We start from the raw sequence: 18342 nt of genomic DNA on the forward strand, positions 1-18342 counted from the left end.
TGGGCCTCCGCGGCCCGGTGTCCTGGGCCTCCGCGGGTCTCGGCGAGCCGCACCGTGGCTGCTGCTCGGCCCACCCTACGGATGATGGGGGTTCTGAGCGCCAGGCGCGGCCTCGAGTGGCTGCTGTGCTTCTACTTCCTGTCCCACATCCCCATCACCCTGTTCATAGACCTGCAGGTGGTGCTGCCGCGCGAACTCTATCCGGCCGAGGTGAGGGGCGCCCGGTCGGTCCTGGCCCTCCGGTCGCCGAGTGTGAGGTCTGTGTGCGCTGCGGTTGTGCCCTTGTGTCCCATATGAGCCCCCCACCCCGGCCCTTATCCACTCAGGGTTCCAGTTCGGCACCCCAGCCCACCTCCGCCTGCCCTGCGTTCTGCCCGTGCGCCGGCCCTCTCCTTACCCATCAACTACGTTTTCCGTGGGCCGTTCCCAGTCCCTTCCCCCAAGCCGCAGGGGGCAAAGGCTGTTCCTTTTAAAGGCTCGCACACTCCATCTCTGGTCAGTTGTTAGTATTTGAGGAAAGCCAGGAAGAACCAGTGTCTAAATCACGTGTTGGATTTGTTTTAAAGTGATTTTTGGAAGAGCTTTAACATCCCAGTCTAATCCCGAAGAAATAATCTCAGTAGAATTAGACCCATTTAAAGGTTTGGCAGGAGCCCTGGTGGCACAGTGGTTAAGCGCTCGGCTGCTAACCGAAAGGTCAGAAGCTCAACGCACCAGCAGTCGGCTTCCGTAAAAATGTACAGCATTGGAAACCCCAGAGGCAGTTCTACTCTGTCGTATGGGGTCGCTGTGAGTCGGAATTGACTCCATGGCAACGGGTTTTTTGTTGTTGTTCTGTTTAAAGGTTTAAGTACCTTGGTTGGTGCTGCTTGGCGAGTTACAGACTGTCATTACTTCACGTTCAGGATCTGGTAACTTCAAACGCTCAGAAGAAAATTAATGATTCTTCTTCAAATTGACCCTTTCATTTGGGTTAGAGTAAAATTGATTGCCTCTGTAGAAATGAAGTTGAAAAACCTCATTTCTTGGCATTCTTTACTGCAAACTTTAATGCTTCTTTTCTTCAGAACTACAGTTTTCCTTCTAAGGAGCACTCTGGCTGTACTTCTTCCAAGACAGATTTGTTCATTCTTAAAAATATTCAAGTATTTATTCAAAAAAAGTATTTTGAATAAATACTGGCAGTCCATGGTATATTCAATATTTTTCACCAACACCATAATTCAAAGGCATCAGTTCTTCAGTCTTCCTTAGTCATTGTTCAGCTTTCACATGCATATGAGGTAATTGAAAATACCATGGATTGGGTCAGGCACACCTTAGTCCTCAAAGTGACAACTTTGCTTTTTAACACATTAAAGAGGTCTTTTTGCAGCAAATTTGCCTCATGCAACGCATCTTTTGATTTCTCGGCTTCTGCTTCCATGGGCATTGATTGTGGGTGCGAGTAAAATGAAATCCTTGACAACTTCAATCTTTTCTCCGTTTATCATCACGTTGCTCATTGGTCCAGTTGTGAGGATTTTTGTTTACTTTATGTTGAGGTGTAATCCATACTGAAGGCTGTGGCCTTTGACCTTCATCAGTAAGTGCGTCAAGTCCTCTTAGCTTTCAGCAAGCAAGGTTGTGTCATCTGCATATTGCAGGCCGTTAATGAGTTTTCCTCCAATCTGATGCCCTGTTCTTCATACAGTGCAGCTTCTTGGATTATTGTGTGTGCTTTGTGTTTTCTGGGATGAGAGTCTATAGCTTCCATCAACTTTTCCAAAGGGTCTGACACTCCACAAAAGGCTAAGAGCCACTACTCAACAATGTGTCACCACCTCAGTCTTTTTTCTTTGCTTCTAGAACCAAGCATAACTGGGAAGACATCTGGCCTCCCTTTCCGTGGGAAATGCATAGGGGGTGTGTGGCAAGAGCATTAGATTGCAGTCTGGGGACTTTGTTCTCCCAGGACTGGTCTGAGTCTTGGCATGTCAGAGTTCTGTAGTTGCAAATGTCAGATAAGACAGTTGGGTTAAATTACAAGCTCAAACATATACAGGTATCTTAGTTTCCTGTTGTTGCTGTAACAAATCACCACAATATTTGGTGGCTTAAAACAACACATTATTCTCTTAAAACTCCGGAGGTCAGAAGTCTGCAAAGAGTCTTATGGGGCTAAAATCAAGGTGTTGGCAGGGGCTGTTCCTTCTGGAGGAGAATCTGTTCCTTGCCTCTTCCAGTGTCTGGTGGTTGCCAGCATTCCTCAGCTTGTGGCTGTATGACTGCTGACATCGCATTTCTTTCTTCTCTTCTGTAGTCAAATCTCCCTCTGCTTCCCTTTTACATTTAAGGCCACAAGAATAATTTCCCCATCTCAAGATCCTTAACTCATCACGAAGAGTTACAAAGTCCCTTTTGCCACACAAGGTAACATTTGCAGGTGCCAGGGATTAAGACTTGTATCTCCATTACTTGGGGGCCATAACTCAGCCTACCACATAGGGCCAGGTAGTGTATACTTACTCTAAAGGGGTAGTTGCATCTCTGCACTAGCTATTAGTTTTCCTGAAGAAAGAAGAGCCTACTATTGCCACATTTTCAAAACCTGGGTGGCCAGCAGAACTTGGGCATGCTACCTGATTGCAATCTCTGATGTGATGGGTCCCTTTAATACTGGTAATTAGTATGTGAGAGCTCTGGTGACTCAACAGTTAAGTTGGTAACCGAAAGGTTGGTAGTTCAAACCCACCTAGCAGCTCCAAGGGAGAAAGACCTCATGATCTACTTCCATAAAAATTACAGCCAAGAAAACCCTGTGGGGCAGTTCTAGTCTGTAACTAACTAGTGAGTTACTGCAGGTAGCTATTCCATACATAACAGCTGTTAGTTTCTTTATATGTGAAAACGGCTTGGGGGCAGTATCTGACCTCTTCCAACCTCACAAGGAGAAATGAGAATCAAGATCAACAGGCCCAGACTGATTCCCATGAGGCGGAGATCAGACATGCCTCCTCCCTCTGCCATCAATTAGTAATTCTGACACCAACCATCCCTCGCACAGCACTCTCTACTCCTCTGCAGGGTTTGATAGTTAATTGCAATGGCCACACAGAGCTCACAGACCATACTTACATTTATGGGGCTTATTAGGGGAGTAACAGTTACAGTTCAGGGTCAGGAACTCTCAGAACACAGTTCTTCCATCAGGACAGCCTCTCCCTGGTCTTCAGTCTAACCAAAGGCACTCAGCTTTCTCTCTCCGTGGGCTGGGAAGCCCACCCTGCTGTCTCTTGTTGCCAGGTCTCTCCTGCTGTTCTCTCCATCCTTGGTGGTGGTGGGCTCTCCCTCTCTGCTCTGGAAGTAGTTCTCTTTTAAGGCAAAACTGACCAATTCCCTTGGCGGGCCACAATTACCTTATCACACAGTCCTGCACAGTCACTTGGGTGGTAGTTACAAGACCATGGCTAGAAAGGCCATACACAAAAGTAATTAATCACACTGCATTTTTTTTTCTGAATATACCTTTACTATAAGTCCTTGTTCACTACTCACCAAGTACAATTAAAATGGGCCAAACATCGTAAATACCCCATTTAAACTTACATATTTGATTTGGTAGGAGCCCTGGTGGCACAGTGGTTAAAGAGCTTGGCTACTACCAAAAGGTCAGCAGTTTGAATCCACCAGTCATTCCTAAGGGGCAGTTCTACTCTGTCCTATAGGGTTGCTATGAGTTAGAATGACTCGATGACAATGGGTTATTTGATTTGGTAAAGTTGTGTATTTGTTGTTGTTGAGAATATACATGGCAAAACATATACCAGCTCAACAGTGTCTACATGTACAGTTTAGTGACATCGATTACATTCTTCAAGTTGTGCAGTTGTGTTAGGCTGGGTTCTCTGGAGAAGCAAAATCAATGAAGCATGTATATATACATACATATATGTGTGTATAGAGAGAGAGAGAGAGAGATTTATCTCAAGGAAATGGCTTAAGCAGTTGTAGAGGCTGGCAAGTCCCAAGTCTCTGTGGGTCAGGCATCAGGCTGGAGGCTTCTCCTGACTCATGTAGTTTCAGGGGCTGACAAACTCAAGATCAGCTAGTTATATGGCAGTCTGCTGGTTCACAGGCTGCGGAGGCCAACAGATCACAAAGTTGGTAGGCAGTATGACAGGCCGCTGACTCAAGTCCCAAGAACTGGAGGTCAGATGATGACAAGCCAGATGCGGGATCCAGAACAAGCACAAGCCAGTGAGCTTTGCCGGAACATCCATATATATTGGGTACAGGCCACACCCCTGAGGAAACTCTCCTTACAACTGATTAGCTGATCACATCAAATCACATCATGGAGGTGATTATATTATATCACAAAATGGAGGATAACTACATCATTACCTAACTACCAAATTACATCATTACCTAACTGCCAAACTGCATCATTATATAACTCCCAAACCACTGAGAATCATGGCCCAGCCAAGTTGACACACAACCTTAATCATCACACGCAACCATTCTTACCCTCCTTTTCTAAGTTGTTCTTCCCTCATTACCATAAACTCACTGCCCCCTAATCTTTTGAGTTGCTGTTGTCAATATGATCCTAAATAGATAGTTCTTAAAGGCACATAATGCTCAAGGCAGACCTTTTTTACTAGTTAAGCTAAACTATTGTTTGGTTTTAGCAAGACTTCAGGGGACATTTTTGGTTTAAGGTTTAAAGATTATCTCAAGACAAATGTTTCAGGGGTTCATCCACCCTCATGGCTCCAGGAAGTTTGGAGTTCATGAGAATTTGAAATTCTGCATCCTCCCTCCCCCCGTCACCCTTTCATCAGGATTCTTCTTTGGAATCTTTGATCAAAATGTTCAGCAGTGGTAGCTGGGCACCATCCAGTCCTTCTGGTCTCATGGCAAAGGAGGCAGTTGTTCATGGAGGCAATTAGCCACAAACTCCATATCCTCCTCTATTCCTGACTCTCCTTCTTCCTCTTTTGCTCCAGGTGAATAGAGACCAATTGTTATGCCTTGGATGGCGGCTTGCAAGCTTTTAAGACCCTAGGCACTATGCATCGAACTAGGAGGTAGAACAGAGGCACTAAATACATTGTTAGATCAATTAACTGGGATGTTCCAAGCTTTATTTTTTTGTTGACTTATTGTAATAGGGCAAGGGCCAGTGCAAACAGGAGGGGGGATCAGATCCTGGACTGAAAGGCTTTTGCCTCTATTCACTCTTTTTTTAATTGTGGTTAAGTATATATGTAACAAAACATTTGCCATTTCAGCATTCTTCACATGTATAATTTAGTGACATTATGTTTATCATGTTGTTCAACTGTCACCATAATCCATTTCCAAATTTTTCCATCACCCTTAACAGAAGCTCAGTGTCCCCCAAGCAGTCCTCCTTTTTCCCTTCGTCTTTCCTCCCCTAGTAGCCACTAAAAACTTTGGTTTCTGTACGCTTGCCTATTCTAGATATTTCATATGAGTGGGATCATACAACATTTGTCCTTTTGTGACTGACTTGTTTCATTCAGCATTGTTTTCAAGGTTCATCCATGTTGTAGCATGAATTAGGACTTCAGTTCTGTTTATAGCTGAGTAACAGTCCATTGTATGTATGTACCACATTTTATTTATCCATTCATCTGTTGATGGACATTTAGACTGGTTTCACCTTTTGGCTACTGTGAATAATGCTGCAGTGAACGCTGACGCACAAGTATTCTGTTTGCATTCCTGCTTTCAGTTCTTTTGGGTATATACCTAGGAGTGGAATTGCTGGATCATATGGTATTTCTGTGTTTAACTTTTAGAGAACCGTCAGACTGTTTTCCACAGCAGCCGTACCATTTTACAATACTACCAGCAACGAATGGGGATTCCAGTTTCCCCACAGCCTCACCAACACCTGTGGTTTAACTTTTTTTAGTCTCCATTCATTCATTCTCTTTCTTACTATTCACCCTTGATGCTTTGGGGTGGGAAGTGATGCCTTTGTTGCTTCTGTATGGAGAAAATAATAGTAATAATAAAAACCATATTTACTCTCAGAATCTCTTTGAAAAACGCCAAAATTTAACATCTGTTGTCCCTAGAACTAAAAAGCCTACAGGACATCACATAGTGGGCATCTTGGTTTGAGCCAGATCAACACTTGGGAAGACTCTCACTGTATTATGAAACAGTAGGAGTTTAACTTGGATTAGAACATGGAAAGGGGAACATTTTATAGTGTCATTTGCAGCTGGGTAGCGTTCCTTCTGTTAAAATACTGCCCAAGAAACCCAGGTGAGTCTACATCTGGCCTTCACTTTCATTCCTAAGTAGAGAAGAGCCTATTCTTTAGTAGCAACCCCTGCTTTTCAGAAGGCCATGTATTCAGGCCAAGTGGGTTTTTTTTAATTGACAACAGTGGTGAGTTGAAAAAGTCAAAACGTGAGTCAGGTATAAAGGGAAACCATTTTCTTACCCTTTTTTTGTCTTACCTAATAAGTAATTCCTATTAATGACCAGCTGCATTCAGGTATTTTAATAGAATTGAACGTGAATTTCTCAAAATATGTGTTAATCGCATTCAGTCAAAGAATCTTAACATTTACTACGTGCTAGGTATTGTTCTAGGAAAACCCTGATGGCCTAATGGTTAAGAGCTACAGCTGCTAACCGAAAGGTCGGCAGTTCGAATCCACCAGGTGCTCCTTGGAAACTGTATGGGGCAGTTCTACTCTGTCCTATAGGGTCGCCATGAGTCGGAATCAATTCGATGGCAGTGGGTTTGGTTTTTTTGGGTTTAGGTATCGTTCTAAAGACTGTATATGTATTAAATCTTACCAGCAGTGAAATAGGCACTATTACCATCCCTACTTTATAGGAAGGGAAACAAGTTGAATGAGATGAAGGGATTTGCCCAGAGCCAGGCCCTCTGGCTCCCAGCTCCTGTGCTCGTCACCACGCAGCTGTGAGCCTCTACTGTCTGTTCCGCCCAGCTGTCAGCCCAGGCCTGGTCTGGCATCAGTGGGCAGCTGAGCCACGGGGCAGGTGGTTGTATGCGTGCCGGCTGGTTGGATTATTTTTAAGTTTTGCCGATAATCTCAGCCTGCAGAAATTACCGTGCTACGTTCAGGACAGGTCTGCCTCAATTTATGAAATAGGTGGCTCTGAGATATTGTTTACAAATTGAATTAAAAATGAATTGTTCAAGTGGACCAAAATGCTTTTAAAATCCTGTGGTAAATCCTTGAAAGCAAGGAGAATCCTCCAGTTTTTTTGTTTGTTTTCTTTTAAGTTAATCTAGAAAGCAAAAAAGGACTTAACCTTTATGATTAGTCCACATTACTATCCTGAAAAATGCTTAGAAGGAAGCCAAGGGTATTGTCATGAATTTAAATTTCAAATCAAGTACAAATTAGAGATCAGTTGCTCAATAAATCGGTTCTCTAGCCAAGCCCTCTGAACTTAATATTATGCTAACGGATGTTTGTTTCTGGATGTTTGCTTAAAGCTGGCTTTCTATCAGCAACGCGGCCTCATTATTTCACAATAGCGAGCCTTTGTCTTTTGATTAAAAATTAAAAGGAAAATTACTTCTTCCATTTTACTCAAAATTCTTACATTGGAGCCTTTTTTTTTTTTTTTAATCACAATGAAGACTTAGTTATTTGGCTTTGACGGCAGGTGTTGAGGACAGTGCTATCTCTAGGAGGTTACTTGTGACAGACCTGCTGTAGTCCACATTAAATGGACAGGCCTTGGGCAGCCTGAAAGCCAACTGCTTCCTTCCTCTGCCTAGCGTCAAGTCAGTACGGGTCTGCATCTTTTTATCTGGCAGGTTAATTGCAGGGGTGGGCCCGAGCTAGAACTGAGACTGTTAACTCTCAAGTGTTGTCACAGCCTAAAAGCTATAGTTTGTCAGAGCTTGTTCTTCCATAAATATCCCAAAAGAACAAAATTTAGAATTAGGGGAGTTTAGAATAATGAGTCCCTGGGTGGTGTAAACCATTTAATGCACGGCTACTAGCTGAAAGGTTGGAGGTTTGAATTCACCCAGAGGCACCTTGGGAAATGGCCTGGGGATCTACTTCCAAAAACCAGCCATTGAAAACCCACCCGGTGGCACACAGCTCTGCTCTGACACACGTGAGGCAGCCGTGAGTGGGAGTCAACTTGATGACTTTTTTTTTTTTTTTTTTTGAAAAATGAGGAGCTTATTTGAGATACTAAAGTGTCCAAAATCACATCTCCAAAAAGGTTACATATCTCTCCCCCACCAAAGGGCAAGGAATTTAATTCATTTCTGTATTTGAGGGAATCTGGCCCTCAGAGCTTAGTCCTCAGTTGCTATTATGAAAGGAAAAAAGCCAGGATGGCTTTCACATCTCATTTCTTTACAAAGAATGATATTGTTGGCAGAAATGTCATTTGTTCATTCAGCAAACATCCTGAGCCTGCTAAGTACTAGACACTTGCTGTTGACAGTAGGCAACACACCTGGATACGTGTTATCATGGAGTTACAAATGCCTAGTCGCACAAAGAAGGGGCTGGAAAAGCCAGGGAAAACATCATAGAGAAGGTAATATTTGAGTTAGAGCTAGTGAGTTTTTATGAAATGACCATCTGGGCTATATCACAAAAGGCACCCGGGGTGTGCCATCTACTGCCAAGGAGGTTGGTTAGTGAGAGACTTTTCCGTGTATCTTCAAATGAGTCGGAAGTGCTAAGCCTATCCAGCCAAGATAGCTGTAATTCATTGTGAATTATTGCCTTGTCTTTTTTTCAGTTGAGAAACCTGCTGCAGTGGTATGCTAAGGAGTTCAAAGACCCTCTGCTACAGGACCCTCCAATGTGGTTTAAGCCCTTCGTGTTTTGTGAGCTTGTTTTTCAGCTGCCTTTCTTTCCCTTTGCAACATATGCCTTCTTCAAAGGTTAGTAAATGATGGGAAAGTCACACTTTTGCTCAGAAATCAGGTCCCTGAAATCTTTTGGGAAAGCGTCTCCAAGAGAGGGGGAGTGTCCCTGTAGTTTGTGTGAGGGACAGAGGAAGCTCCTAGAAAGAGAGGATTCGATAGAAATGGCCAGAATAGATCTCATAAAGGGACATTAGTGTGGCTTGGGTTAATGTCTTTCTGTGAGGGAGAAAGAAGAGGTAGTGATGTGACGGGGGTAAGGACGATGGGTATGAAGACAGAGGAAAGAAGTATATAACTGAAAGGAAGTGGGGTGGGGGTAACCAAGGAGAAGGGCCTGCTGGGCAGAGGTCTGTAGAGGCGCAGCCCAGACTGGTCAGCTGGGCTGTATGGCTGCTCAGTCTTCCAGAAATCCCTCTCATACTTCTGAAACCTCAGGCCACCTGAAGGGTGGTCTCCTTCCTTTTTGTGTTTTGTTTTCCCCCCACTGAATTAATTTCTTTTATAGTTGGCTTTTATTTTCCTGCGTTGGGCAGAATCACACTGATTTACCAGCAGGAGCATCAGGCTCATGCCTAAAGAGTTTAACTTCTCATTTACAATTTTTTCTTAGTGTTCCCATGTAATCGATGCTTTTACAAAGCAGTAGCAGTGCACTCGGTAATGAAGCTTACACAGCTGAAAATGCTTCTCTCCCACTGGAGTCCCCTCGAGTCACCGAATCCATCTTTGGTAGCACCTGTGGATCATCTCACCTATACACCTATTCCTCACTTACCAGCTGTCGCATCCGACAGTTCACATTTATGACAATAGTAAAAAAAAAATCTACTAGCCAACTATTTTGCACATTAATGATGTACATTTGGCAGCCTTTCATGGCCAGTGGGGCATACAGCACCCACCTACATTTTCCATCTCTCAGGTTTAGAGGGGCAGGTGTCCCACATAATCTGTGATCTAATGGGCTTGTTCTCCATTTTCACATAATGCCAGTTTTCACATAACAACCTGGTCTGTGGAACCTAACCATGTTGGTAAGTGAGGAGTGGGTGAATACAATTCCTTAACAGGTAGATGCCTCAAGGTCCCCCCTCCCCTACCATTTTAGAACAAAATGGGTTTAACTGGTAATGGCCCTGTGACTGCCCTAGAGTTTTTCTCAGTTATATTCTGGGCCACCACCCTTGGCTCTTTGACAGTTAGTGATTCAGGGTCCGAGCTGTTACACAAAGAAAGAAATTTGCTCATTAGGCAGTATAACACTTTTCCATTTGCTGAGTTTTCACTTAGAGCAGGAGGTAAAATGATTGAGCTGAAGGGAGCAGGCAAGCAGAGACAGGGTGGAGACTATCAGTTCTGGCCCTTGGAAAGAGTCATGAACAGACCTAGAGCTTTTCCTTCCTTTTCCCCTACTTTAGGAGGCTGCAAGTGGATCCGCATCCCTGCAATCATCTACTCAGTCCACACGATGACCACTTTAATTCCAATTCTCTCCATGCTGCTATTTGAGGATTTCTCCAAAGCCAGTGGTTTCAAAGGACAAGGACCCAAGACTTTCCATGAACGACTAACCCTTGTATCTGTCTATGTCCCCTACTTTCTCATCCCTCTCATGCTGCTCCTTTTCATGTTGCGGAGCCCCCACTACAAGTACGAGGAAAAAAGAAAGAAAAAATGAGGGAAATAAGCATTGGCCTCGGGGAAAAGATGCCCATAGGACATATTCCTGTTAGACCCAATACATGGAAAACTGCTCAGAACCTATGTCTTTAGCAGCATTTGAAACACACCGGCAGCAATATACAAGAGCACAGTGCTGGCAAGAGCCGAGACAACGTCGCCTTCCAGGGACACTGGGATGAACAGCCTGATCACCTGACGTTGGCTGGAGGGAGGCAGGTAGGTTGTAGGGCAGTGGTGCCCAACACCTCACTGTGTGCCCAAGTTCCACTTCAGGATTACTAGGAGCAGGACCAGACCAGACACAGGATAAGCTACCAAGAAACATGGCCTACTTAGCATATTGGTGAGTCGTTTGACCCACAATATACACGTGACTAAACCCCTGACTCACGATTCTCTACAGCATGTCACTGATCAGCAAAATGAAATAGTGGGATGTTTCTGGCAGTTCTGAAGTTTGAAGTTAGGCCTCCTTAATACTAATTCCAAAATCATGTCTTATTTCCCCTTCCTCCCTTAGCCCAGGAAAAAAGAGAGAGAACATTCTGCAAAGCCTGACTTTCTGTCAGAAATGGGTTAAACTAGAAGGTGTTTGGTTTCTGTCTTATGCAGGTCACCCCAAGAGTAGAGATTTTTAAAGTCACCTTGCTCATCTTCTTTTCAATTTTTAGTCTTCTATTTTTAGAGACCTAACCTATTAGTCCCTTTCCTCTGAAGTCTGTTATCGCAAACCTGACCTGAAAGTGTGCTTTTTGATGGTTAGCTTTCTCCTTCCTAGTACAGTTGACTCATTCCTTCCATCCTGTTCTCGAAGCGGGGGGAGGGGCAGCTGGGCAGGACCTGCCCAGTGTGTGCATACAGGGCTACTGTATGTCAGTGCTTGGTGTTCCATGAGCTCTCTCTGAAGTTTGTACCCAAAGCCAGCCCTAAAAAAAAGGGACCTGTGAACACATGTAGAAAATAGTAGAAACGGATCCCAGTCAGTTCCCTCTGTTTTTGCCTATTTTTTCCTCACACAGGCCATATCTGGCCTGACTGTTGATAGTATTGTCTGACTTGTGTATGTCCAAATAAAGTAGCTGCTGACCACTGCCTGGCTTGTTTTGTGGACTAGGGGATAGTGTCTAGGGTCCTCTTGCAAGGAGAAGAGACAGATCAAGCCATTTGAAAACAATAATTTATTGTTTTTTCTTCCAAAGCTTTGTGGATTTACAAAAAAAGGATCCAGGTTTACAGATTGCTTAGTTCAGACTAAGAATGCAGAGGTGAGAACCTATGTCTCCGTGGTGGCCGGCAGCCACAGCGCCAGTGTTTGCCAGCATTTATGCCCTGACGCTGTTGGAAACAAGTTCCCCCAAATTTGTGTTACCGTCTTCAGAGATGCGTTCCTTACACACCGTCTCACATGGCATACTTGGGTCATTAGTCAACAAGTCACTGGAATGGTACAGAAGTTTGCTTGGTTTATTTTTTTGCCCTCCTGCTACTATAAAAATGAAAAATTTCAGTTCATTTCTGAAAAATAAATTGGTCAATAAATTCATTTTGTTCTGCTTCTACTTTACACAAAGCTTCATATTCAACCCGATACCTGAAAAACAAAATTGTTAAGAAGCCCTAAAAAATGGATGAAATCAACCTTGGACTTAATTCTTCTAGAGAAGAGTATAGGAGATCGAAATGATTCCAAGAAATGGTGTGAGTCCAGAATGAAGGATTAGCGAGGGCAAGAAGAAAGAAAATGCGAAGAAAAAAAAGAGGCGAAGCCCTACCCATGAGCGCCTGTGAGGAAGCTCCAGCCCTGGGAGGACGGTCTCTTCCTCTCAGAGAACCAGCCAGCCTTGCAGACCCTCGCGGCCTGAACTTTCAGTCTACAGCTCCTCCTTCCGTGTTCTCAAACAACTAGAGGTTTGTTTAATGTTAACACATTTTCTGTTTCCTCCCCATCCAACGTAATTTTATTTTACTCTAAAAATCTTCATATTAGGTTGGGACAAGTAAGACACTTCCTGAGAGAACAATGATGAAGAATAAGGATGAAAGGTGACCATTCCAGAAGAAAAAGTAGAATCTGAGCAAAGAAGAACCTGTATTACATCAGGACTTACCTTTCTAGCTGCATTTTCTTTTCTGCTATTAGTGCTTGAAGTTGCTGTTGCTGGGCTTCCCTCTGCTTGGCTATGGATTTGAGCAAGTTCCGAGCACCAATGGCCTAGAAAAACAGTATCGCCAAAGAAGGTCATGGCACCCTTAAAGCTGGCTACAGCATTAAGTCCTCAACGTGCAGAAGGGCTGTTTTGGGGTTGATATGTCAGTGCCCAGAGGGGAAAAGAGAGTCAAGCCCCAGAGCTTTTGGGTAAATAAGGAGGATTAACCTAATAGCCCCAAGTTCCTGATGAGTTCACTGAAATTCCAGGAGAAGGAACTGCAGCTCTGTGAGGCAGGGTCTAGGAGTATCTCCTGAGTCTGACACGCTGGTGTTCACCAGCCCTTTTGCTGTGCCATTTAGCCTTGTGTCCTTTGCCAAGTCATCTATGTCCTGCAAGCCTTCATTTTTTCATTTATAAAATGAGGATAAAGCTACCTATCGCAGTACTGATGTGAAGATTAAATGAAGTAATTAAAGTAGCCTATCATATGAGAGTTCAATAGTTAATTGGGTCAGAAATTTTTCTCTCCCAACGAAACCAAGAGGGCAGATGGATGAGAGACTGAGAGCCAGGGTCCCAAGCCAAGATGTAAACAGAAGTCATGTTGATCTTACCTTCATTTTCTCATTTTCTGCTTCTTTTGCAAGTTGGTCAACAAGCTCAATTAAACCACCAACTATTTTCTGAAACTGGCCGATTTCTTTTAGAGAAAGAACAAAAAAATAAAATGTCTTATTTTCTCAGCATCATCACTTCCTCCTCCGTGTTCCCTTTGAGGAGGCGAAAGGGCAGGGCTTAACTGCCTCTCCGAATTTGTGTCAAAACAGTTTAGTGCCTGCTGGCCTAAATTCTCCCACCCTCTGTCTGAAGCTAGAAAAGGGTAGGCCAGGTCCCTGAAGCTGGACTAGGGCACACTTGGACCTTGAGTCCCCACCAAGTCAGCTGCTATTAACTCAGGCTGATGGTTCCAGGCTCCTGGTGGGCCTATCCTCCATATGGGTCCCCATCCTGCTTCACTACAGGTGACAGGAAGCACAAAAGGCTGTGTTAGTAAGAGGACTGGCTCAGGCCATGAGTGCTGCCTCTTGACCATAGACACTATAGATATCAGTTAACGGTGGCGTAGAGGCTTTCTACCTGTAACCAAAGCTTCTAAGGAGCTCCATCCATATAAGTACCTAATCTCTTTTCTTCAGTGTCCTTGGTGTGGTGGAACCCCATTTTACTGAGGAGTAAACGAAGGCCCAGAGAGGTGGGACAACATGCACAGCAGTCACAGAAGACGGGAGATGGGACCCAAGCTACCTTTCACTAGTCAAGCTCTTTCCACAGACTAGAGAATCCCCAGAAAGCTCAGAAACCCCTTACTCTGGCTAAACCTGGCTTGTATTCATGGGCACTGAACTTGCTGGGATGCTGGGACAGGCGGCTTCCTAGAGATCTCGGGCCAAAAGATGGCTTCACTGAGTGTTAAGCTGTTTCTAGAGATTTCAGTTATCACCTTTAACTCCAAATAATGGAAAGCCTGACACTGAGAACAGTTTCTCCAAGAAATCAAATCATGAGCACATAGTTCTATTCAGCCCCCATTAAGTGTAAAGTTTCTGAGAACAAAAAAATTAAAGACACACCCCCCACTCACCACCCCAATGTCTGTTTTGATCAATGCTCTGTGTGGGACTATGTGAGAGCAGGAGAGGAAGGCAGGTAGATGGGTGACGACACATGGGTATCAGAGGCCACCTCAACCTCCAGGGAGCTGGACCAAGAGCTGCGGTCAGGGTGGGAGTAGGAAGTGGATGGAACAGCTCGAAGCTGAGTGGCCATGTCCCCCAAATGACACTCACTGTCCACAAAGTCCTTGCACTCTTCCTTGAGCTCTATGGTCTGCTGGGTAACCTCTGGGTCCAACACCCGCAGCTTGTTCAGCTCATCAAAGTGCAGCCCAGCTTCACCCAGGATGTCCTTGGCCATAACTGCAAAGAAACCAGCCTCAATCCCCATTCACTTCCCAGCCACCAGAGGAAATAACCTGCTTCCAGCCCAGCCCTGCTCTTGCTCCCGGACACCAATGCCAAAAGCCCAGATATTCCAAAGGCTTGTGTTCCTTCTGCCTCCACCTCTCTGAGCCTCATCTGTTTCTTTTCCAACTCCCCTAGAGAAGAGAAGTTCTGCTCTGAAGGGGTGACAGTGGTAGTCACGAGAGCTATGTCATAGGAGCAAGGGTCAGGAAAGAATAAAGTCCAGTTACTGGTCACAGGCATCTTGCATTCAACACATATTTTCTTGAGTGCCTACTATACTGCCAGGTGTTGGGGGTACAAAGAGGAATGCAATATGGTCCCCCTGGAGAAGCACAGAGCTTAGCTAGAGGAAGACAGACATGTAAACTGGAACATTATACTGTGGTAAGTGCTTTTACAGAGAGGACACCACAGAGCAGAAGGAGGACAGCAGCTAACGCAGAGGTGAGGGAGCAACATTTGAACTAAGTGGTGAGCAATGAGCATGTTTATTTATCTCCAGTTATGTACCCAAAAAGCCTTCAAAGGGCTTTTTAAATACACGTATCAAGTAAAAGAAACCTGTGTGAAGTAAAAACTAGGGTTAAAATACAAGAGATCAGGAGTAAGAATATAACCATAATCTATACTATAGGGTACTGTACACTTGCCTGAAGTAGAACCCAAATGTGGGTCATCCTGGCTAGCAGGAAACACAAAAAGGAATGAAGAATCAGCAAGAGTGTACCACAGAGGCGGCCAGGGAAAGGCATCCCAAGCAGAGAAAGCAGAGTGGACAAAGGTCTGAAGTCACCGAGAGGGCCTGTCCTGCCCAGAGGATAAAGGGAAAGAGGATGGAAAAGAAGCTGGGTTGGAGCCAAATCTGGATGAGACTGTACGCTAAGCTAAGGAGTTTGGATTTTTTTTTTTCTCTGTAGGCAACAGAGAACCAACAGAGATAGTGTCTGTCTTCCCAGGTCTCCTCACATTTTTGGCTAAAGGATGTGTCAATCATGGGAGAAGAAACACGTAAAACTCACCCTTGTTCTGGCTTAAGAAACAGGCAAAAAACGAACAGAAACAGTGCATGCCCTGTCTAGAAAAGGAGGCAATACTACTTAATTCTAGTCATTGCCTGCTATAAACCAAACCTGTTGCCGTCAAGTCAATTCTGACTTAGCAACCCTATAGGACAGAGTAGAACTGCCCCATAGTTTCCAAGGAGCACCTCATGGATTTGAACTGCTGACCCTTTTGTTAGCAGCCCTAGCTCTTACCCACTATGCCGCCAGGGTTTCCACTGGCTGCTATGCCAATTCCAAAAACCCAGGTATTCCAAAGGCTGCCATCACCTGCCCCTGCGACAGACCCTTCCCTCTGCTCCCACCTCCCCCAGCCTCACTGGGTTCCCTTCTAGCTTCCTGAGAGACGTTCTGTTCTGAAGGGGTGATTCTGATGGTGACTGCCGGGGGCAGGGGCTCCACAAGAGGAGCAACGGTTGGAAAAGAAAGCCCCACTGTTGCCAGCACTTCCGATTTTCAAGGGACCAGAAATACGGATTTTTATATGAAATCTGACTTTTAAGTGTTGGTGTCTAAAGTAAGGGGAAAAAAACAAAACCACACAACACTGTGTGGGCCAACTAATGTATGTCTATGGGCTGCTTGTGTATGACTCTGTCCCAGAGCCTTTGGCCTCACTAGAATCCACTGAAGTGAGTAAGGTAGCATCTTCCTTTGAAACATTTAATCATACCAAGATTACTTATAATCAGGCTTTTTAAAAAGATTTTGTCTTCCTGGTTGTCCTGATACACTGCACCTCTTCCCCAGGGACTATGCATTCATTCAGAAATATCTACCGAGTCCTTGCTCTGGGGATCAAGTAGTGAACAAAATCCTTTAGCTACTGACCTCTGGACAGACAATAAACAAATAATCACAAATCGTAATAACAATATGAGGAAAGTCACACAGAGCTATGTGAAGGTGTAGCAGGAGGACATAATTCATATGGGGAAAGGGTGTCAGCATAAGGCCTCTCCGAAAAAGCGAAACTTAAGCTGAGACCTAAGGATGTCCAAAAGTTTATCAAGTGAAGGGGAAAGGGAGGCAGTCCAGGCAGAAACAACAGCGTGTATGAAGATTTTGAGGCTATAAGAAACCTGAGGCAGTCCAAGAACTGAAAGGCCACTGTGACTGAAACACCATGAGCAAGAGGGAGAGTGGACAGGATGAGGCTAGATAGCAAGGCTAGAGTTGGATCATGGAGGGCTGTGAAAGCCACAGTGATGAACTTGGATTTTATCTTAAGGGTAATGGGCAGCCAGGGGATTCTCAGCAAGGTGGCATAATCAGACTTGCATTTTAGAAATACAGTAAAACCTGCAAAAGCTGGAACCAATGTAAGGCAGAAACCTGTTAGAGAAGGAAAACTCAAATATTTTCCACTAAAATAAGCGATAAAAAAGTAGCAAGACTACACCCTTTCAAAGGCAGAGACCCAGAACAACAATGCAGTCCCGTCGAGTTCCGGCTTTCACAGGTTTCACTGTATAACTCTGGGTCAGGATGAAGAATGGATCGGGGAGAACAAGAGGGCGGGGTTGGCTACACCACCTTGTTCAAACCTGTAGCCCGAGCACATGGGGCCTTGACATAATTGGCACTCAGTAAATGTTTGTGGCATGAATGACTGTGGGAACAGGTAGTAGGCTATTACAGTAACCAAGGCTTGGAAATGACAAAAAGCGTTCTGATTTGAGATATTTTGTAAGTTGAGTCCATTGGACTTGGCAATGGATTGACTGAATGTGGTGGCTGGGAGGTGAATGAAGGAAAGAGGCGTGATTTCCAGGTCTCTATCTTGAGTCAACGGAATGGCTGGACGGGATAGTTAATGAGATGGATAAGACCAGAGAAGGAGTGTAGGGAGAAGGTTCACAGCCAACTACCAGATTCTCTCCTCACTCCTACCACACACGCCATGTCTGGGCATCTGGGGAACACAGGGTAAATAGCGAGGGCTGACTTCCCTCCAAATAGATGCCGTGACACTCTCTGTGCCCCCCTCACCCCTCTCCCCCCCCCGTCCTCCCAGAGCCATGCCAGGCACAACAGTGAACACCATCCGTGGGGTGTGAAGGAAGGCGCACTGGGCAGAAAGTTTGGAAGACCTGGGCGATGGAGCTGGCTCTGTGCTAACTACGTAAACTCTTGGAACTTATCTGAACCAGTTTCCTCGTAAAATCACTGCGCGCATGAACGCGTAAGAAGCTCCTGGCCTAAGCCGGGTGTAAACACAACTCCCAAAGGAAAAAAAAGTCGGGCTGAATTCCCCCTTCACTTTTGGCCCGGGACAGCCTCCGGGCACGGGTCTGTCAAGTTCATCTCGCCCCGGGCCCGCCCGGCTCTGCCCCCAGCCTCGGGGGCACGAAGCCGAGCACGCATTCTTCGACCCGCAGTCATGGCCTACCTGCAGGCCCCGTAACGGTGGCGCGCTGCGGTCCAGGCTGATGTCTGCGGCACTTTCGCTCTCGGGTCAGCGGTACTCTGCCCACCTGCCGGCCTCGGCCGCTGCCACGGCTACAGGGCCTGTT

At 45.1% G+C, this 18342-nt stretch overlaps 2 protein-coding genes across 3 annotated transcripts; one reads left to right on the plus strand and one right to left on the minus strand.

Annotated features, from left to right (window-relative positions):
- TMEM97 (transmembrane protein 97) lies at positions 1 to 11683 on the plus strand. Its single transcript, XM_003416835.4, has 3 exons — positions 1 to 210; positions 8779 to 8923; positions 10327 to 11683. The coding sequence occupies exons 1-3, from the start codon at positions 82 to 84 to the stop codon at positions 10584 to 10586; spliced, it is 534 nt and encodes a 177-aa protein (XP_003416883.2). The 5' UTR covers positions 1 to 81; the 3' UTR covers positions 10587 to 11683.
- A 62-nt stretch (positions 11684 to 11745) lies between these two features.
- On the minus strand, positions 11746 to 18327 carry IFT20 (intraflagellar transport 20). Of its 2 annotated transcripts, none has more exons than XM_064271465.1 (5): positions 18219 to 18327; positions 14589 to 14717; positions 13356 to 13441; positions 12700 to 12803; positions 11746 to 12028 (listed from the first exon to the last, which is right to left on the minus strand). In XM_064271465.1, the coding sequence occupies exons 2-5, from the start codon at positions 14713 to 14715 to the stop codon at positions 11914 to 11916; spliced, it is 432 nt and encodes a 143-aa protein (XP_064127535.1). In that variant the 5' UTR covers positions 14716 to 14717; positions 18219 to 18327; the 3' UTR covers positions 11746 to 11913. The 2 variants fall into 2 exon arrangements, with proteins under 2 accessions (XP_064127535.1, XP_010594742.1); XM_010596440.3 differs by lacking the exon at positions 11746 to 12028 and adding an exon at positions 12033 to 12182.
- Between the last annotated feature and the right edge of the window lie 15 nt (positions 18328 to 18342).

The sequence above is a fragment of the Loxodonta africana genome, chromosome 18, assembly GCF_030014295.1.
Source record: "Loxodonta africana isolate mLoxAfr1 chromosome 18, mLoxAfr1.hap2, whole genome shotgun sequence".
Lineage (NCBI taxonomy): Eukaryota > Metazoa > Chordata > Mammalia > Proboscidea > Elephantidae > Loxodonta > Loxodonta africana.